Raw genomic sequence first — 21,735 nt, 5'->3', positions numbered from 1 at the left:
GTGTGTGCTCAACGTTCTTGTGCCTCAAGGGAGTATTCAGTAGATGTTTTGGAGCAGCCACAAGCGTCTTGGGAGCACCCACCCCACTAGTAGTTCGGCGGATTTGTGTGGTAAACTGTGGACAATTCAAAAGTACTTTGAAAACGCCGAACCGCCGCTCACCCGTGATTGTGCCCTGCCATCAATGTATGGAATGTGACTACGCAGGGGGTCGGTACTTACTGAGGTAACGGCTGAAGGTGGAGACTGGGACGCCAGCGGAGGGGTGTGGGTTTTGGAGAGCGGCTCACTGTTACACTTAGATCTTGACAGACATTGCAAAAGGAGCAGACTCTGCCCAGTCTAGTGCCTGCTCCTACACTGACTTGGAGTTCCGAGTTTGTGTTTTCCAGTGAACCTGTATGCCGTGCTCTGACCAATCGAAGAGGGGCATGCTGCTTGTAAATGTGTGGACAGGCAGAACATTTGTTTTGTGACCGCATCTGAAGAAGTCTGATTTTATTACGAACCGCGTCATGCTGATGGTCGCAATAAAAGAGGTGCCCTCTGAAAGACCTGTGTGTGCTCAACTTTCTTGTGCCTCAAGGGAGTATGGAGTAGATGTTTTGGCATGCCTTGGGAGTACCCACCCCACAAGTAGTTTGGTGAATTTGTGTGACAAACTGTGGACAATTCAAAAGTACATATATATATATATATATATATATATATATATATATATATATATATATATATATATATATATATATATTCCCCTGACAAGTAATGCTTGAGGATGCACAGTCTGTCATGTTGGGGCTTGGTAGAGGGTGTCACCGCAAAAATATGGCCTGATGTATTGGGCCCTGTCCAAGCTCCTAAGGAGAAGGCTAAGAACTTGGAAGTCTGGTTTGATCCTACGTTGTCTTTGAACATCAGACAGCCTGTGTTACAGGAAAATGTTTTAACATCCTTAAACTGCTAAGAAAGATTATGGACCTTCTCTTTTTAACTGCTTGCAAAACCATTGTGCAGGCATTGGTGATCACGCAATTAGATTACTGTATGTCCTCTACTGGGGGGAGCAACTAAATTGAAACTGCAGAAATTGCAGAGGGATCAAAATGCAGAGGCACTCCATTTGTTGAATTTGACTTGACGTGCACACGCAGGTCCAGCTCTTGCCACCTTACATTGGCTGCCACTGAGTAAGAGAACTTAGTTGAAAGCCAGGGGCTTCTGTCATAGAATGTTCAATGGCCGGGCCCACTATATTTGGCCTCACTTGTGCAGTGAAACCATACGAACCAAAGCTAGGATGGGCAGTTGCTCTTTTGGTTTCCTTGCGGCACAGATATGGAATTGTCTGCCTCTACAGCTGAGGATGGAACCTTCGGAAAAAGTCTTTTGTAAGAGGCTTAAAACACGTTTTTTCCAGTCTGCTCTAGCACAAGGTTGTATTGGGTAAGATAGGGTGGTGGAAGCTTTCAGGCTTCGTCACTGTTAGAAGGTGAGGATTGTTGGGCTGTTGGCTTTCTGGCTTTTCCCTAGTGCAGGGACACACCTTTGAGCTTAACCAGGCACTTTATAAATATTATTATTATTATTATTAATTATTAATAATAGAGTTGTTTCAAATGATGGGGAAAAAGTGAACACTTTAAAACGTAAGTACCTTTGATTCGCATTTAAGAAGAAGAGCAAATGACCGCTATAATTTATATTGAAGTGATACTATATGACAATATTACCTTGTAAAGGTGGAGTTTACCATAAAATAGTTGTGTTAAGTTTATGTCTTGCAACAAAGACTTTCACTCCACTGTTTTCAATATATCTAACATTTGTAGTGTTATGCTCTGGTTTTGGGTATTTTCTTTGGCTCTAAAAGTAGAAGAACTCCCTTTTTGAACCACCGTGGGAGCAATTACCTTCCCCTTCAAAAGCTTTTCTGGAGCAATCATTGCTATCAGTTCAATAACTTGCGATATGTGTGATAACTTCTAGAATCGCACTTATCAGAATTCTTTTTTTTATCTCACTCACTACATAACTGGGTGCAAGAACAACCACAACAGTACATTTTAGCATGTTAAACCTGCTGGAATTTAAAGGTAAAAAAAGACCCACAAAATACGATGACGTGCAGATATTTGTGGGGTATGCCCCATTTTGGGGGAACACTTGTAATAGGTATCGCTTATCTCACCCAATAAATAACGTACTCCATGGTTTGATTGTTTATCAGGTGCAATAAATATCGCACCTATCACTGGACCATTCGTAATGATGGCCTAAATCTATGAGTAATGCTAGAGAGACCATTACACCAATGTTGTAAATTACTCCCCTGTTTCTACGTAATATTTCGCTACTTACTCCTTGTCAAGTGCGTGTATCTATATATATATATATATATATAGTGTGTGTATAGATATTTAAAAAAAAAAAAAAAAGAGCGACCCTCAGACAGGCGTAGCCCCGGGAGGAACCCGGGGCCGCAAGGTGCATTCGAAGTGTCGATGATCAATGTGTCCTGCAATTCACACTAATTCTCGCAGCTAGCTGCGTTCTTCATCGACGCGCTCGCCGAGTGATCCACCGCCAAGAGTCATAGGTTTGTTTTTTTTGTTTTTTTTTCAGATTCAAAGTTCTTTATTCGATTTTTAAAAGAAAATCATAAAAGCGAACATTACATTAATAAAAATGACCAATAATAAATAGTTAAAAGCAGTTATCAATTATCACCATTAATAGTAGGATTTATCAAAACAGGTTAATTCATTGTAGACCGAAATTTCACAACAAGTTTTAAAAAGCCAGAAACTGCATATATTACAAAGTCATTTTCCAATTGCTGCAGTCTGATGAAGGCAAGTTTACAAGTACGAATATCCCATTTTTTAGAACTGGTTTCAGCAAAGTCCTCCGTGGTATTATATAGAATTTACAAAAAAAGGCACAATGGATATTAGACTGAAAGGATTTATCATCACAGGGACAAATTACATTTTCCATAGTCCAATTATTAACATGAGGGAAGGTAATCAAGCGGTAAAAGATGCCAAACCTAAAACGGGAGAGTAGCATTCGGTCATAACAACTGGGGTTAGACCTAAGATACCTTTGGAGCCCTTCCAATAGAGTAATTTGTTGGTATCTTATGACAGTATGCTTGGTATTTTCCATACCCCACCTCTTGGTGTTTAGGTGGTCCATGACCATCTTTTTCAAGGATTTCCTAGATACTAGTTCCATGGTCAGTGGGCTAGTATAAAATTCCGAATGACCGAGCTCTGTCATCATGTTCTTCACATAGGTTAGCCATTTAATATTACCTACTCCCTCCAGTTTGAGGCACTCATTAATTAGATCACGATTTAATGAGGTCTCGGGGGTGACCCAGATTTTGTGCCATAATAGAATGCGCGCTGTTTTAATAATGTCCAGTATATAGTGAAGCCCCAGTTCAATGTGTACAAAATAGGTAGATGTTGATTTGGGTACAGCCAATAAATGACGGATGAACTGGATTTCAATACACTGAATTTTTTGGGCGTTTTCCATTCCCCAGAGTCCTGATCCATATACAGCTGTAGAAACGCATTTCGCGTTATAAATATGGATCAGCTCCCTCACTGGTCTACTTCCGATTTTGGCCTCAAACTTGTTCAGGGCGCCTATAGTCCTAGAAAAAGCTAGCTGTCGAGCTGACACAGCAGGCTGCCAACTGCCTTTTCTATCAAAGTGTATACCTAGATAGGTGAATCTGTCTGTGGACTCAATCCACCTACCATCAAGAAAAATAGAACAGGGAGTCCTCTTTGCACCTGTCCCGCATGACATTATATATGTTTTGGGAATATTAATTTTTAAACCCCTTTCTGCCATGTAGTTTGCAAATTTGAGGACGGCTCTCTGCAGGCCAATCCTGGTACGGGACATAATGGCAGCGTCATACCCATATAAAAAGAGTGGGGTTGGTGTTCCCAATATAGTTGGATGATTGTATTGGGATTCCCTAAGGTGTTGGCTGATTGAGATTATATAAAGTGTGAAGAGAAGGGGGGCAAGAATGCACCCCTGTCTCACACCCCTCTTGATGGGGAATTTTTCTGAACACTCACCCAATCTGGTGTAACTGACCCTAGCGCAAGTTCCCCTATAGAGTTCTTTAATAAACTGAAGGATTTGATTATCCAAACCCATGTCTGTTAATATTTCCCATAAAAAATTATGGTTGACGCAATCGAAAGCCAAGCTCAGGTCAACAAAGGCAATGAAGAGATGCCCCTTCTTGGCCTGAGTATACTTCGATATTGTCATTGCAAGATTTAAACCCTGCTCTATTGTGCCCTTCCCCGTTCTGAAACCATATTGCAGATTTCATATAATACAATTTTCCTCAGCCCATGTTTGAATCCTGTGTAACACTATTCGACCTGCTACTTTCATTAATGCATCAAGCAATGAGATCGGGCGGTAGCAGGTAGGATCATTTCGGTTGCCCTTTTTAAAAATAGGGACCACTATAGCTTCCGTCCAAGAGGGTATGAGCCCCTACTGATTTACTTTATTTAAAACATTTGTTAATAGTGGAGCCCACAGATCGATTTTTATATACGTCTATTGGGACTCCATCTGGGCCCGGAGCTTTACCAGAGGGGCTGTCGCTGATAGCTTTTAAAACCTCTCAACAGTTAAAAATGATATCCAGCGGAAACACTGTAGGTGGAAAATTATCAAACTGGATATTTGGCAGCCCTAAGCCGGAATTTGCATTTTCTGGGGGGATCACAGTATCATAGAGATGTGTAAAGTGGTTTACCCATATTTCCCCATCAATAGCCTGATCTATAATATCTACATCTCTGTTTGTTAAATATGGGGTATTGACAATTTTCCAGAAAGCGGTATTATCCCTACTTTTGCAGGGATCACATAGAGCTGACCAAGCCTCCTTTTTCAGTTGATTCTTCCTATGTTTAATGACTGCTTTATATTGTTTCCTGGCTAGCCAAATCGTAAGGGGGGATCTAGGTGATGCATGCAAAGCCCTTTTCAAGGAGGAGTATGCTTTGGTACAGCTGTAATCAAACCAACCATGTAATTTGTTGGCATTTAGTCGGTGTATCTTAGTTAATAGGTTCATCATCTCGCCCTGAAAAAAGGAGCTCACGACTTTAGCTGGTTCCTCTGTGCGAGATAAGCAGACAAGTAGGTCTGCATGACAAGCCAAATCCAATTTTAAAAGAAAATCAGCTGTATTCACCTTATTCCATTTTAACGTGTATCCATTGGAAGCAGCTAATTTAACTGGCGGGAGATATGCAATTTTCTCTTTTGAAGTCTTAGTTTGCCCTCTGAATTTTAGAGTAAAGCAAATGGGATAGTGGTCACTGAAAAGTAACGGAAGGGTTCCCCATGAGGAGATCAAAGTTGCATGGGAGACAGTTAAAAGAGTAAAATCAATCGTTGAATGACATCCCCTGCCATTGAAAGTAAAGCAAAAAGGAATGGGTGGGGAGCATATTTCATTAATATAAGACAAGTTAAAATAGAATAACATATCATTAAGGACATTTCCGAGTTTAGAGTGAATGAAATGGGTGGGAGAGTCCTCTTTATGTTCGGCTAGGCCGCACATGTCCGACGTACCATATGGACAAATAATACAATTAAAGTCTCCCATCCAGATATAAACCATTTCCCCGCGTGAGTGGTCCTGAATGATACATAGACTACTTTTAAGATTGTCCATTACTTTATCCACATTATTTTTGGGGATATTATTATAAAAATTTACTATGGTCATGTTTTTAACACGACCACCGCTCATGGTCAGAATCTGAAAGTGATCTGTAGATATAAACTTTAAAATTTAAATTTCTGCTGCCGTAGAAACATATGTAGAAAGACCCCCTTTATTTCTACCTTGGGTAGTTGTAATAGCAGGCGTATGGAAGGTCTGATAACCAATTATGTGTAATTCATCCGCTGCCCATGTTTCTTGGAGGCAGATTACATCATAATTTTGGACAGCATCTAACCAAGGTTGAAAGGAGATTTTGCTAGCTAACCCTGCAACATTCCAGGATATGAATTTTTGATTCGTTTTTCCCATCTGGAGGGTGGTAGCCGCATCAGTTATTTCACTTATATTTGTCATCGGGGGGGAGGAGGTTGCTCTTCCTCGGGCGTCAAATCAAATCTTTGCTCATGTGAAGATTTTTGGGATTTGGAGATACCCGACCCAAATGTAAACCCTACTTCCTGATACTCTCCTCTCCTGTTTTCGAGGGATTCCTTACAAGGAAGTGCACTCCGGTGTTCGTTTGAGTCGACCGGTAGTAGAGCTGGGACCTTCAAAGTTATTGTGTGCGCCCTACTTTCCCCCCTATTTCAATCCTGTTCGTCAAGGGAAGTTAAAGCCTCATAGTGATTGTGTAAGGGAATAGACCAGGGCGGGATATAAGCGGACATCTGTGCTCTCATATAATGTTGTGGAAGAGGCCTGTTTCTATAAATGGGTCACGTGTAATATGCCTCCTGCCTTCTATAAAACGAAGGTATTAAAACTGATGAAAAGGGGGTAAGGTTATTCCTCATCTTGCTGGATTGTCTGGGACACCTCCCGGTGACTGAGGGTTGAGGGTAGAAATAGCTCAGATCTCGGGTGGATATGCCCTCGCCGCCTCTCTCGACATACCAGTCCGTGATGTGAGCCACTGCCCTCCGATCCCTGAAGTTTACAATCAGGATATCGCCCGCGATGTCCTTGGGTCTATGGCCAACCCATGCCAGTCTTCTCGCAAACATGATCTCGCCATTTATGTTGGGTGGCAAGGGTCTGTTGTTTATTAGCCAGTGTATGGCCTTATTTTTTAATTCCAGATAAGATTCCCTTTCCCTGCTGGGAGTTCTGGAACGCCAGTAAGAATTATGACGTAGGGGGCGGAAGCTGGAGGGAGATCTATGTGTACTCCCATTTTATTTAAAGTTTTTGTCGTCGGGTATTCTCTATTGGGAGGAATGTTTAAATCTTCAGGTATTTTTGTTGGAATGATTTCATTTGATCCTGTGTTTATTTTATGGGTACTATCTGTTACTAAAGGAATTGGTTTGGGCTCTTTTACAATAGGTAAGGATTCTAATGTTTCTCTTGAGTTGTGAGCATCCCCTGATAACTGACCGCCAAGGGGAATGAGTTGTTTAGATGTCAGCAGTTGCTGTATGAGATTTGCATTTTTAGTGGTAGTTTCAGCCAAGGTGCTTAGCTGGTCAGATATCCTCTTAACTCTTTCTGTAAGGGGTTAGAGTAGTGATTTTACTAGTTACTCAAGGTTTTTCATCAGATCATTTGAATCAAAGTACAGGGGTTCTTTTAGCAGTGTACCTTTAGATTTTAAGGGGCTATGATGAATTATGGCTGTTTTGGGGGGGCTACCATGATTACATGCTCCTCCCCTTTCTCTCGTTGACGTGAGAACCTGTCCTGGTTGTCTAATCTTTAAATTATTGGTTCTTGGTGTTATAATTTTTTCTGGAGGGTTTGGTAGTTCCTCTGATAATAGTTCTAAGGAGATGTCAAGACAGTCATTGCTTGCTCGTACCCCTCTACTTGAGATCGAAGATGTAATACAATCTTGCAGAAGCAGTGGGATACTAAGATCGTCTGTCAGGGTTACTTGAGTGGGTTGTGGCGGCGGGGATGGAACTGTAATTAGAGAGCCCAGGGATGAATTTCTATTAACTAATTCCAATGACAGACAGTGTTCAGCAATCGCTATCTCATGATCAATTTTTGAAGCCGCCTTAGTTAAAAAGTGGTCGAGCGTCCCTTTATTTAGTCCACCCCGCAGAGAGTTTCTGCCCTTAGCTGGTCGTGCAGTCATTATTATTCTTAATGAGACTGTAGGGTAGATCAAACAGGCTGCCTGACAACAATGATCGTTAGAAAGTGAGTATTATTAACAACTTAATTACATATATTCCAAAGTTTGTTTACAGTTAATACGTTCTTACTGTGAGGCTCGGGTCCAGATTTAATACATCAGCGAAGTAAAATATAACTTCCCTGCGGTAACACGGGCCTTTTGTGCGCCTCCTGACGCTTAGGTTGGCGTGGGCAGGCGGGATAGTCGCAATAGGGTTTGTGGGCAATGTAGTCCCCCCCTCTCGGCAGCCGCAGGTGTTCCGGTGAGCGGCGGCGGGTGGGGGGGGACAGGCGAAACAACAGGCACGCCTCTCTGTAGCAGCGCAACCCTTGGCAGGCTCTGCAAACTGGCACCTTCTGTCCGTAGATTGTTTCTGATAATCGTCTCCCGCTCCCCTGCGGTAACACAGGCCTTTTGTGCGCCTCCTGGCGCTTAGGTGGGTGTGGGCAGGCGGGATAGTCGCAACAGGGTTTGTGGGCAATGTAGTCCCCCACTCTCTGCAGCAGCATGTGTTCCTGTTAACGGCGGCGGGGGGGGGAGACAGGCAAAACAACAGGCACGCCTCTCTGTAGCAGAGCGGCCCTTGCAAGGCTCTGCAAACTGGCTCCTTCTGTCCGTAAATTGTTTCTGATTATCGTCTCCCGCTCCCCTGCGGTAACACAGGCCTTTTGTGCACCTCCTGGCGCTTAGGTGGGCGTGGGCAGGCGGGATAGTCGCAACAGGGTTTGTGGGCAATGTAGTCCCCCCCGTTTGGCAGCCGCAGGTGTTCTGGTCAGCGGCGGAGGGGGGGGGAAGGCAAAACAACAGGCACGCCTCTCTGTAGCAGCGCAACCCTTGGAAGGCTCTGCAAACTGGCTCCTTCTGTCCGTAGATTGTTTCTGATAATCGTCTGTATAGATATAAATATATCAGTTTACACTCCAAGATGCATGCAGGCACCACGTAGAGAGAACGGACTCCTGGATACGCTGTAGGTTGCTTGTCAAGGTATTGTCTTTATTAAATTAAAGCATATATATACATACATACATATATATACGTATATATATATACTAGCAGCCCGTCCCGACCTTGTCCGGGAGAAACAGGCAGCTTCCCCACCCCCCGCCCGCCCCAACATTGTCCATCAGGCCGGGCCCCCGCCCGGCCCGTCCCCCGCCTTCCCCGACCCGAACCACTTCTCAATGGACTTGTGTACAACATATCTCTCTGGAGCGAACTCCCATTTTCGTTGCTAGGCAGGGCAAATCTTTAAAAAGTAACCACTCTCCCACTATGCATATTTCAGAGTGGCCTGACCGCATGACTACAACAGCCCGTCCCCCGCCCGGCCCGTCCCCTGCCTGCCCCTACCCCCACCTGCCCCGACCCCCGCCTACCCCGACATGGGTCCCCTTACCTCCACTGGCACTCCTCCCGCCTGTCCGCTCGCACCGCCGCTGGCCTGTCCGCTGCTCCTCACGTGACCGCTCCTCCCCCGCGCCATGTCTGCCGCTCCTCCTCTGCCGGCGCTCCTCCCGACTGTCCGCTCGCACCGCTGCTGGCCTGTCCACTGCTCCTGACGTCACCGCTGCTTCCCCGCACCATGTCCGCCGCTCCTCGGACGCCGCTCCTCCCCGTGCTCCTGACGTGAGCACGCACATTGCGGCCGGCACTACTTTGGGGGGGACAACTTTTTTTTAACATAAATATTATAAATAACGTTTATTTTTTACATTTATATAGCCTATAACCATCTACACACCCTGACGATTTCAACGGTGAATCGGGTGTGTAGATTGGTGCAGTGGTTCCCGAGTTTACCCGCCTGAAAGTCTGGAAGTTCTTACTTTATTATAGTAGTATAGATAAACATATTTATATGTATACAGTGTATACATATATGTGGTGTCATTATTCTATAGTAACACTTTCACTTTTTGTTATTCTTGGTGCTTGGTTATGTAAAAGTTCATCCTAAAGGTAACACTGAAATAAAGTGCATATATTTCCAATTGCGTCAGAGGGAGATGGTGAAATTCCACGACAATTGCTACTAAAGGTTTCTATTACAGTGAACAATAGAGGCTCTTCAGTCAGGATGGTTGCTACTTAGTTATGCATTGCCTTTCTGTTTCTTCCATTGCCATTGGCAGAATGCCTGCCTTCTAAATGGTCTATCTGTCTTGTTTTTCAGGTGGTAGAAGATAAAATAGATTTGGTGGTCAACGCTGAAATAAACTACAACCAGTCTCTCTATGCAGCCTTAAAGTTAAGCAACCTCAAAGAAACGGTAAGGAAAATTCATGAGATATCTGCCACTATGATTTTCCCCTACTGTCTGTAAAATTCGAAATACCCACAAGTGTATTGAACTGTACAAACAGAGTTAAATAACAAAAACATGCATAAGCATTGCAGCATGTTTTTTTATCCTCAAAGTTATTGTGTTCTTTTCAAATATTGAATGAAGCAATAGTGAATGTATTTTAATGTAGATGTTTCCAGCACCTTGATTAGCAAGGCGGTAGTTTTACAGGAAAATATCAACACAAAAGCCTTCTTATTGAGAAGTATTGGCCTGATTTAGAATTTGGCAGCGAGGGTACTTTGAAACATAGTACCCTCTCTATTGAACTGAAGGTCCACTCATCTCAATTAGAATGAATGTGGACCTTCAATGCAGCAGTGACAGCGGACTGCTACATCTCCATCGCTGACCTACTCCTATGATGAACGATGGAGTGAGGGCAATTGGTGGTTTGGCCATTTGAATGCATGCCTGATTTAGATTGGGCAGTCAAATGTCCGCTTTTCACTGCTCATCACTGCCAGGTAAATCATGGCAGTAAGGGGCAGTCAAAACTTTAAAGTGGCCCCCAAACTATGGGATAAAACTCAGATGGTGTAGGGGTCATTAGTTTTTCTATTTTCAAAAACAAAATTCTGCCTTGGAATTTTGTTTTTGAAAATATAGAAACGTATTAGAGGTTTGATGGATGGTACCTGTGAGAAATTGGGTTATTGGTACCAGGAGTTAAACCCTAACCAAGCTGGAACCACAATCCTTGTCAGGGTGAGCCACGAGCAGACCCTAAATTAACCTGGGCTGAACCCTTTAAGAGCTTTGCACAGAGCAGTCAGGCTTAACTTGGAGGCAATGGGTAATGAATTTATGCAGAACATCAAACAATAATAAAGCGAAAACGGAACACAGGAAAAATCCCCCACCATTCAGAACATTAGAGTATTTTAGTAAATAAAACAAGACCAACATTACAAAAAATCTAATCAGTAGTCTTGGAGATCTGCAATTTTAAAGATTTATGTGTATTTAATGCCAAAGAGAACAAACTGGTCAAACTGGACCGTGACAAAGTCACAAGTTTAGGCCAACTGTGTTGAAGAGCCGCCAGCTACAGGGACCCTGTTAGACCCACTAAACAGGATTAACTTAAATCTTGCTTGCAGATCTTTGTAAGGTCCCATGCTGAAAATGCGTCATGTAGCCAAATCAATGTGTTGGTTACGAGGAGCTGTTAAATTCTGATGAGAAGTCCTGCATTATCTTTGAGGATCCTATCAATGAAGGTTTTTGAGGCAAAGTCCAGCGTGGAAGATGTGTCTCTCAGCTGAGGTGATGCATTGGTTCCGAAGAGCTGCAGGGCTTTAATGCAAGAACCTCTGCCGCAGTCGAGCATGCCGTCAATGATGGATTTGTGATAAGAAGGCCTGAATTGAGGCAGCTTCTCACAGCGGCGGTTCCGATGCAGGCTGCAAGGTCGATGCAGAGTTCTTGGGTTGAGAGAATCCTTGCAGCAGAGGCGATGCATCAGTCCTGCTCTGCTTCATAATGCACAGCAGAGGAGATCCACAGAGGGGCAGGCAGAGCACCTTCAGGCCCACTTCCAAGGGTCCAGGACTTTGTCATCACCAGTTGGCAGGGTAGGGCTCAGGGCCGGCTTTAGGGCAGTGTGGTCTGTGAGACCGCACTGGGCGCTGACCTGTGGAGGGGGCACCGACCTCAGGGGGGCACTGTGTTTAGCAATAACTCATGATTAAAGAGATGAGGGGAATTTTGCCCGGTGGTAGTGAGTGAATCCGAGGAGGCGGTCATAGGTTGTGGGGGTGCCAAAAAAAATTGTCCCACCAGGCGTCACCAGCCCTAAAGCTTGCCCTGGTAGGCCTCACAGATGGGGGAGTCCGGGTGTTGGGTTTAAGGTTTTTGGTCCCTTCTGTCCTGATGGCTCTAGCCAGGAGGCCAGCCAACTAGCCCTTCGAGTCACTCTGGAGGCCTGGGTTCAATAGATGCCGGACTAGTCCTTCGAACCCAGACAAGAGAGCATCAGGTCAGCATAGCTGGGCAGCAGTTCTTCAGAGCAGTAGTTCAGCAGAGCGGTAGTCCTTTTCAGCAGCACAGCAGCCTTTCTTTCTAGCAGAGTCTCCACAGGTCCAGATGTTGACTGAAAAGTTGGTGCCTGGGTTCCTACATGTATACCTAGATCTTTTTTTCGAAGTGGGAGAAGCTTCTGGAGTTTTCCATGTGAAGGACACAGGTTTCCTGTCTTCTCTGGCCTGGCCCTAGACAAACTACACGGAGTATGTTGACATCTGTGTGGAGGAAGGGCATAGACTATTCATGTGTAAATTAGACTATGTGTAAGTTGAGCTGTTCTTAGATCTCCCCTTATCATGTCAGTGATGGCCCATCCAGGCTGTCTAGGAGGAATACACGAAGCACAATTGCCAGCTACACCCAGTCATGTGACCCAGAGACAGGCTGCAGGCACTAAAATTCTAAGGCAGAAAAATGCCAAGTGGCATTTACATTTTTTACATTTAAAATCTTACTTCACAATGAGAGAGGCATTATTATTATAATTTCAAATACATCAAACATGAACTGGTTACCTGCTCCCATTTAGAAATTATCACTATGGTAACTCCAATGTTATCTTATGGTAGGCCTTGCAGTATTGAAAAATGAATTTTAGAGTTTTTTACTACCAGGACATGTAAAACCTAAAAAAGCAGGTAATATTTTTTAAATACACTATACCTTCCCTCTGGGCAGTCCAATGCTTAACTTGGCCTATTGGTGACTTACATGTATTAAAAAGGAAGGTTTTTTGCAAGGTCTACATTGAAGTTTAAAACTGCACACACAGGCTGCAGTGGCACACCTGATACAAGTTTGAAAGGGCTACTTAAGTGGGTGACACAATTAGTGCTTCATTTCCACTCGCATAATTTAATTTACAGGCACAACTAGTACCATTCTACTGGGAAGTTACAAGTAAATCAAATATGCCAATTGGATATAATCCATTTCTATTATATTTTAAGGTGAAAGCACAAGCACTTTAGCACTGGTTAGCACTGGTAAAGTGTGCAGAGTTCTAAATTCAGCAAAAACAAAGTCAGCAAAACAGAAGTCTGGAAGCCAAAAAGTTACGAGATGACCCTTTAGAAAGGACCAAGGCCAATAGTACTGTCATGTTGACTGAGCAGTCCATCAGAATTTAAATACATTGACAGGAACTGCCTTGACAGTGGTTCCTGCCAGTGAGATGTCCACAGGGACAGCAGACATCTAAATTCAGAGTGCGTTAATCTGTCAGGTTGCAGGAATATTTTACTCCATCACCGTAACAGAGTTATAACCATACTAAATGAGCCCCTATGTCTGAATTGTAATATTTAGTAGCCTCGCACACTGTATAACATTTTAGGTTCTACATTTCTTCACATAAAACAAGCTCCTCCCATATAGGAAAGTGTGTTTCAGTTGCAGTAACCCCCCTACTTTTTGCCAGGCTACTGATGCACTTTTTCTTGGTGTGCCCTGGGTCCCTGCCAATCAGGTTCCCAGGACCTGTGTTCTTTCCTCAAAACTAACCCAATTTGCATCTCTGGCCACAGGTCCGCCCCTGGTATATGGTACCACAGGTACCCAGGGCACTGTGACCAGGGAAGCCTCGAAGTGCTGCAGCACTTATTGTGCCACCCTCAGAGGCCCTCTACAATTACACACATACACTGCCTTTGCAGGCTGCGTGTTTTGGTGCAGAACAAAGTGAAGAGACAACATGGCACAACTCCCTGTGTGCCATGCCTACAACCCACTGCCATGGCAAAGATCAGTCACCACTCTAGCTTGGTGCCCTATGCCAGTGGATAGGGTACAGGTGCATGAGCCCTGTACCCCTACAGTGTCCATTCTTAGATATTGTAAGTGCAGTGCTGCCATTAAGAGTATATGGTGCTGGGAGATTGTCATTACGAACTCCACAGCACCATAATGGCTACAGTGAAAACTGATAAGTTTGGTATCAAACTTCTCAGCACATTAAACCCACACTGATGCCAGTGTGGGATTTAATGAAAAATGTACACAGACGGCATCTCAGAGATGCCCCCTGAAAACTAACCCACCACCACTGTCCAGAATGAGTGGCTGCTTTCAGCTGCCACCACCAGACATCTTTCCGGACCCCTGGGTCAAGAGCCTGCTGCTCTCTGAGGCCTGAAACAATGCACATCCTGGGACGAGGTGCCAAGCCTCCTCCCCCAGGATGGGCAGAGTTCGCAAAGGGAAGGCTCACAAAGGCATGCAGCCTTTGTGAGCCTCCAGAGACCATTTGCTGCTTTGAGCAACTGGTCCCCACTGGTTCTACCCCCCAATTTGGTTGGGAGAACCGGCGGGAAAAACAAGTGAGGGAGAGAGGTGTGTCCACTCTGCAAACTTCAGCCCTCAGGTGGGGAGGTGAGATGAAGCACAACTTGCAATTCCTGCCATCTTGAGGACGTGGGACCTAACCAACCAGGGACAGGCTCCTGCCCCCTTCCCCCTGGAGGGTGGCACAATAGGGGGTGTACCCACCCCAGGGAATGGGCCAATTGGTCGCTGCCCTTTACCTACCTGTAACACCCCTAAATCTAGTACTTAGGGGCGCCCTGAACATTTCTTCCTCAGATCCCGAAACAACAAGAAGGAAAGAAGAAGGACTACACAGCCGTGCAGCCAGCTAACAAGAGGAAGACGCCCACTGACTTGGTTGACCCCATCCCTACAGGCCTGTCTCCCCTTGAACCTGCTCCTGTGAAATCCCGGTGTGTCCTGCAGCCAGCAACCTCAAAAACCCTGGAGGACCTGCCTGCCTTCACTTCCAAAGACTGCTTCTCCCGTGAACATCAGATTTGTTCAATTGCAACCTCTGGTAGCAGCCGCCGACCCCGAATCCAGCCCACTCTGCACTCCCCGAACCCGGGCTGAGCTTCAGTGGAAAAACACCACAAGGAGGTCACCTTGGCGACTCTGACCCAAGATCCAGCGACCCCTGACTTGCCTTAAGCCTCCAGCCGACGCCTGCAACCTAAATCCAGAAGGCCCCCATAAAGCGACCCGGAACTGGTAAGAAGATCCAACCCCAAAAGGCACCCCTGCACCTGATGCCCCACAGCCTTCTGTACCCAAACTGACGGTGCCTCACCAACCTCTAACTTCCCAACTTACCTCTCAAAGTGGTGGTCGCACCCAGAAGTCCTTCATCTCCCTTCCTGCAGTGCTTTTGCAAACCAGAGGTTCTCCATTGAAAACAACAGGGCACCCGACCTCGAAACAGCACCCTGCACCCAGCTGCCCTAGTGCTGCTGAGGGTGCACCTTTTGTGCTACTTTGTTTCCCCATTTGCCCTGACCTAAACCCTATGAGCTTTGCTCCCACAACCCAGGAGTCTGCTTGCCAGCAGCCAGCAACCAGAGGCCCCTATTCCCTATTGGATAACATTGGGCCTCAACACTCTGCACCCACCCGCCCTATTGCCCTTGGGTGCAAACAGAGTGCATCACTGACCCTGGAGGACCCCTGAGTCTAACCCCAGAACCTTAACTCTCCCAGTCGATAACTTACCTGTGAACCGATAACCTGTTTTTCCTCCATAGGATAAAATTGACTATTTTCTTCCAAAAAGTTTTTGTGTGGAGTTTTGAAATCTAAATATATTCTTTAAAAATCGCAGGAATAACCAAAACATATTTACTTACCTGTTTGCAGTAAATGTCCCAGTGCTGAATCTAGGTATCCAGTACTGAGTTAGAAAAGTAACGTAAAAAGTAACTTACCTGTAATTTACTGAAAAAGCCTATTCATTTCAATGCTTTTTTTTTTGCTAAGTATTGCAACCTACTGCATCCCCTTTAAATCAAAGTACAATTCCTTTTACATTTTCAAACTGTTCTATATGCTTACCTGTGCCAGGCTTGCTTAGTTCTAAAAATAAAACAACAGTATATATTTTTATACAAAAACAACTGGCCTAGAGTTCAGTTCTTGAGTGTGTTAATTCATTTGCTGACCGAGGGTGTACATGAAATGCTTAACAATGTCCTCTGATACTGCCTTACTGCCCGACCACTCTACCACAAATAGAGAGTAAGGTTCTATCTAACTTTAACCTCTGTTTACCTCTGGGGTCACCTGGGATCTATACACACTATACCTCATTTTGGTGTAGTATATATAGAGCCAGTTTCCTACATCCCATATTTAGTAAAATCACTGTTGCAGTCTGTGCTTGAGGAAACACCTGTGCATTTGTCATGAAGTTTTTGCTTTTGTGTGTGGAGATGATGCTAACAAATCTGAAACAGCATATCTAATACTCAAGGCATGAATGGTCTCTTTGCACTTACTTTGCCTGTTTTATTGCCACCCACAAAGAGTCAGAGAGTCAGAGGACATCTGTTTATTTTGTAAATGGCTTATTCCTGAGAAAGAGAAAAATAAGCAAGTTTTGTTTTTAATTTACTGTGTTTTAAAGACGGAATATACGTAAGCCTCTGTTGTTAGTGCGTGTATTTGAATGGGTGTTACTGATGACAATGGGCATTAAGGGCCTGATTACAATGCCGAAGCAGGACCACTTGACTAAATGTAGGCGGTCCCGCTGTCCGCATTAGGATGCGACCGCCTTCACGGCGGTCACACTGTGTATACTTTGCATTCAGGTGTGTGCTGCGGCATGTGCTGCAGCCCGCAGCACATGCCGCAATATAAAATATAATTATTCCAAACATCCCTGCACTATGTGGCAGGCACCATGCGGTTTCTCTCACATGGTGCAGAGATGTTTCAGGGGCAGGGCCCATAGCGGAGGACCAGGGAAGAAGGGGGGCCTGCTGTTGGCCCCCAAAGTCAATTTCTGCCAGCGGAAAGTGACATCCTAACCCCCACGGCGGTGCCTGAGCAGGCACCGCCCCATTGTAGAGAATAGGAGTCCGAACCCCGCACTGACGGGATCCTTGATCCTGTCGGACGCGGCGGTCTTTCCCTCGCCAGCCGAGATCCGACGCCTGTATCCTAATGCGGCGGTCAGAACCAATGGGCTGGATGACGGTGCGGTGCTGGTCCCACCGCCATCGTAATCGGGCCCTATGTTACCCATGCATTTCTTAAACAAGCTTTTCGTGAAAATATTTATACCTATGCATCCTAGGCTATGGCTATTACGTTGGTACCTCAGTTTCAGGTCATTAAACTATGTCACAGAAGATGGAAATCGTAATCTACTTGTAGGGCATTTGATTACAAAACGTAAATGAATGTAAATATTTATGTGTCAAGGTTTATTTAAATGTAACTAAACATCATAGGGAAATCCGCAGGTATGTAAGCCATCAGAGGGCAAGGGCACTGTTGTGTTGTGAGCTGAGAATTCTACAGAGGCAAACTGTAATAAAGGCGACCTTTGTTAGTTTACCCCACACAGAACGGTAATAGTAAAAGAAAATCTGTAAGATGTTTTGAGTAAGCAAAAAGCAAACACAAAAACACAATTAAAGAATAAAGAACTTAAGAGCCCACTCCATCTAAAATTAAAAGGAGAAAAACTGCAAAAATGAAGAGAAATGGATACGAAGGTAAAAGGTTAGCAACCATTTCCAGAAGTAGTCCTTTTATAAAAGCAACAATGTAGAATTCTTGAATCATGTGTCCACTAGAGGACAGCAATGATTCAAGTATATTTAATAGGGAATGTAAGCACATAGGCCCACATGCATCAAGCATTTTTGGAGTAGCAAACGGTGCGATTCCAAAAATGCTTTTTGAGATGCATCATGTTTTTTAAAAATCGCAACTTTTTTGCGATTTCTAAAAATGCGATTGCTTTCAAGAAATCGCAAATTTGCAATTTCTTAAAAGCAATGCATGATTAGTTTTAAAATTGCGAATTCGCAATTAGGGTGTCAAATTTACCGAGTGGTTGAACCACTCGGTAAATTTGCAAAAAGTGTTTAAAACGCTGAAAATGCATTTTTTTCAACATTCATGTTACAGACACACATGTCCTTAGGACATGTGTGTGAAACATGATGCAAAAAATACATTTCAGGGGTGCAGGGGGGGGTCCTTTGGACCCCCCCCCTGCACCCATGAAATGCATTAACAAATTGCGATTTTCAAAGTGAAAATCGCAATTCGCTAATGCCTTCCCATTGCTTCCTATGGGCCTTTTGGCCCATAGGAACCAATGGGAATAGCGAATTCGCAAATTGTATTTCGGTAATTTATGCGATTCGGTAAAAATTGAGATTTTTACCAAATCGCATAAATTTACCGAAAATAATCATGCATCCCGTTTTGCGAATTCTAAAATGCGAATCGCTATTTTTCGCACTTTAGAACTCGCAAAATCCCGGGATGATGCATGTGGGCCATAGGGCTTCTCAGAGGCAATTAAGAGCGAGTGTCATCGGCTACTTGAGAGCTGTACTCTGCCTATCATTATCTATGTTGTAATCCAGATGTGTATACTGTTGCTGGGAAGAAGTAGCTTCTCAATGTTCAGGTTAGTTTCACTAAAATGTTTGTTTAGGTTGGTAATTCAGGACTTTTCCCCGAGACTCCACTCATCTTTTTTCCGTTTTAATGGACTCCCAGGCTCCCACATCTAGTGTTATTCTTCTGGATTGCAGGCTCTCCAGACGTACTCTCCCAAGCAGGCAGGCTGCCATGCCTGGCAGGATTGGTCCAACTGTTACTATGAAACCAAGTCCTGGAGAGCTAAGATTCAGGCAGATGCAGCTTTCCTAGTTTCCTTGTTTAAAGCAAGCCGATTTTCCTATAGGATTGCAGGTTTTGATAGCTTTCTCCATCCTTTTTAGGTCTCGTGACCTACAATGCGCGCAAGCGCATTGAGGGAGCGAGAATTCAAGTAGTCAAAATCCTCGTCAAACCAAGGGCTTTCTGCTGCGGTTTTCTTGAAGTTCACGTGAATCACGTGAGCAAACAAGCACGCGCATTCACGGCCAGCCCAGCACATCAAAGGGCTTCTCCTCCCCTAATTATTCGGCCGTACTTTCAGTTTCCCGGACTTGTTGTTTAATGCATCGCATGACTGTTCTCACATTGCCCTCGCGTACAGCGCATTTTGTTTAATTCAGATAGTTTCCCGGCCTTGTTTTTTAATGCATCGCATGACTGTTCTCACATTGCCCTCACGTAAAGCGCATTTTGTTTAATTCAGATATCTGCTGTTGCCATATCATGTTGCCAGCGTGAATTTGGACAGATTATATCAACATTGCGGCGGATTTTGATATTGCGGTTCACTTTCGCCAATTGACCTGACCGCTAATTTGAGTTTCATGTGATGTGCTGTCAGAAAAAAACAATCATTTTGAAATGCAAAGTGGTCTCTGGGGGTGCGATTTGGAAGTGGGGTCTGAGAATTATAATACTGCACATGGGGGCATGGCCAGCCGCCTCGGCGTGGTTGTCATGCACACATGAACCGTATATCTCAATAAATTCAAGTATACTAGATGCATTCTTTAAAGTGACAGAAGCAGTGCTAAATTTGAGCCGATAGTGTCTGGTGCTCTACACCGCACTTGTCAACACCGGCGCATGAGACATTTGCCACAAGGTACGGCTGTCTGTCTAATTTAGAGAGGACCACAAGAGCAGTTAATTGTTAATTTAATATACAATAAAAATGACTATTACCTGCTGCCCAAGCCATTCTTGTAGCTTTGGGGGCCTGGAATAGTCAGAAGTGTCACACTTAAGAGTGGGATAGTAGTTGTGTTGTTACTATCACAGGCAGCATAGCAGGGTCACTGTGTGGTGCAAGCTGCAATGGGCTCATGGCGAGAGTCCTAGCACTTCTCTCTCTCTCTTTCTTTTTATTTTTTATACAAGTTAAGCACTCTACAGGGGCACTGATACTGTTCACCCAATCTGGAGCCATTGGGTCTCATTAAGAGCTGGGCAAAATTGTGATTTAACGGGTTGTGAAATAACACCCTGCACTGATTTCACAGGTTGTCGAAATTACCACCTTGCAGGACGAAAAGTTTTACTGGGTGCAACATATCTGTAAAACTTCCAGTGTCTGCTCACGTTCAACCTACCGAAAGAGAATGGAATCCTCCCTCAGAAAAAAACAAACATTTTGAAATGCAAAGTGGTCTCTGGGGGTGCGATTTGGAAGTGGGGTCTGAGAATTAGAATACTGCACATGGGGGCATGGCCAGCCGCCTCGGCATGGTTGTCATGCACACATGAACCGTATATCTCAATAAATTCAAGTATACTAGATGCATTCTTTAAAGTGACAGAAGCAGTGCTAAATTTGAGCCGATAGTGTCTGGTGCTCTACACCGCACTAGTCAACACCGGCGCGTGAGACGTTTGCGACAAGGTACGGCTGTCTGCCTAATTTAGAGAGGACCACAAGAGCAGTTAATTGTTAATTTAATATACAATAAAAATGACTATTACCTGCTGCCCAAGCCATTCTTGTAGCTTCGGGGGCCTGGAATAGTCAGAAGGATCACACTTAAGAGTGGGATAGTAGTTGTGCTGTTACTATCACAGGCAGCATAGCAGGGTCACTGTGTGGTGCAAGCTGCAATGGGCTCACGGCGAGAGTCCTAGCACTTCTCTCTTTCTCTTTCTTTTTATTTTTTATACAAGTTAAGCACTCTACAGGGGCACTGATACTGTTCACCCAATCTGGAGCCATTGGGTCTCATTAAGAGCTGGGCAAAATTGTGATTTAACGGGTTGTGAAAAAACACCCTGCACTGATTCCACAGGTTGTCGAATTTCCACCTTGCAGGACGAAAAGTTTTACTGGGTGCAACATATCTGTAAAACTTCCAGTGTCTGCTCACGTTCAACCTACTGAATGAGAATGGAATCCTCCCAACACATCTTCCCCCCTCGCGCGCATTCCCGCCCCCCCCACCAGGCTCTCCCGCCCCCATCCGGCTTCCCTTGTTTCTGTTTTCTATTTAACATTGTCGTGTCTCTGCGCCCCTCAATCAAACCACATTTTAAACGCTGAGACTCACGCGCATCTGTCCCTCATGTGAATCACCCTTTACAGGAAATCAGTTGTATTGTCAATGGATGAGTGTCAAAAAACCTAAGACTGTTTTACTCTGCATTTGCATCGTGTCTCGGTGACTCACTTCAGCTGCAGCAGCTTTGTGTGAAGTTTGCTTGGCTCGGCCTGCCCCCAGCAAGGAGGAGGTGGGTGGAGGCTTTTGTTCGTCGTCACGTCGGTGCCCTTTCATGTCGGGCTGTAAAAGCTTCTTGTTGAACTGTATGGAAAAGCATTCCCCCACACAGAGGACAGCAACGCCACTGCCAGGGAGACTAGCATCCAGCTCTCACCGAGCCGCCCTCCTTAAAGTTATACCCTGAAATTTAGAGCAAGCGTGTATTTTATTATTACACAGTTGCGGCCAGCATGGCTTTTACAAACAAAACCATGAAAACATTCCAACTGCTAAGCAGTGAATGCCAGGACTTGTAGTTTCCTGCCTG

At 44.5% G+C, this 21,735-nt stretch overlaps 1 protein-coding gene and 1 non-coding gene across 2 annotated transcripts in view; one reads left to right on the top strand and one right to left on the bottom strand.

Moving 5' to 3' along the window:
* The window catches only part of ITGAE (integrin subunit alpha E), a 771,961-nt gene that overhangs the window by 732,007 nt on the left and 18,219 nt on the right, over positions 1-21,735 (top strand). The window contains exon 30 of the mRNA XM_086955032.1: positions 10,093-10,188. Within this exon, the coding sequence (XP_086811158.1) occupies positions 10,093-10,188 (96 nt within the window). The remainder of the gene's footprint in view (positions 1-10,092; positions 10,189-21,735) is intronic.
* On the bottom strand, positions 2,439-2,592 carry LOC147730263 (5.8S ribosomal RNA). Its single transcript, XR_015308968.1, has one exon. It is a non-coding gene; the product is annotated as a 5.8S ribosomal RNA (ribosomal RNA).

The sequence above is a fragment of the Lissotriton vulgaris genome, chromosome 2_1 (genome assembly GCF_964263255.1).
Source record: "Lissotriton vulgaris chromosome 2_1, aLisVul1.2, whole genome shotgun sequence".
Lineage (NCBI taxonomy): Eukaryota > Metazoa > Chordata > Amphibia > Caudata > Salamandridae > Lissotriton > Lissotriton vulgaris.
Note: the sequence above shows the minus strand (reverse complement) of the source record. Positions and strands in the feature narration are given on the sequence as shown.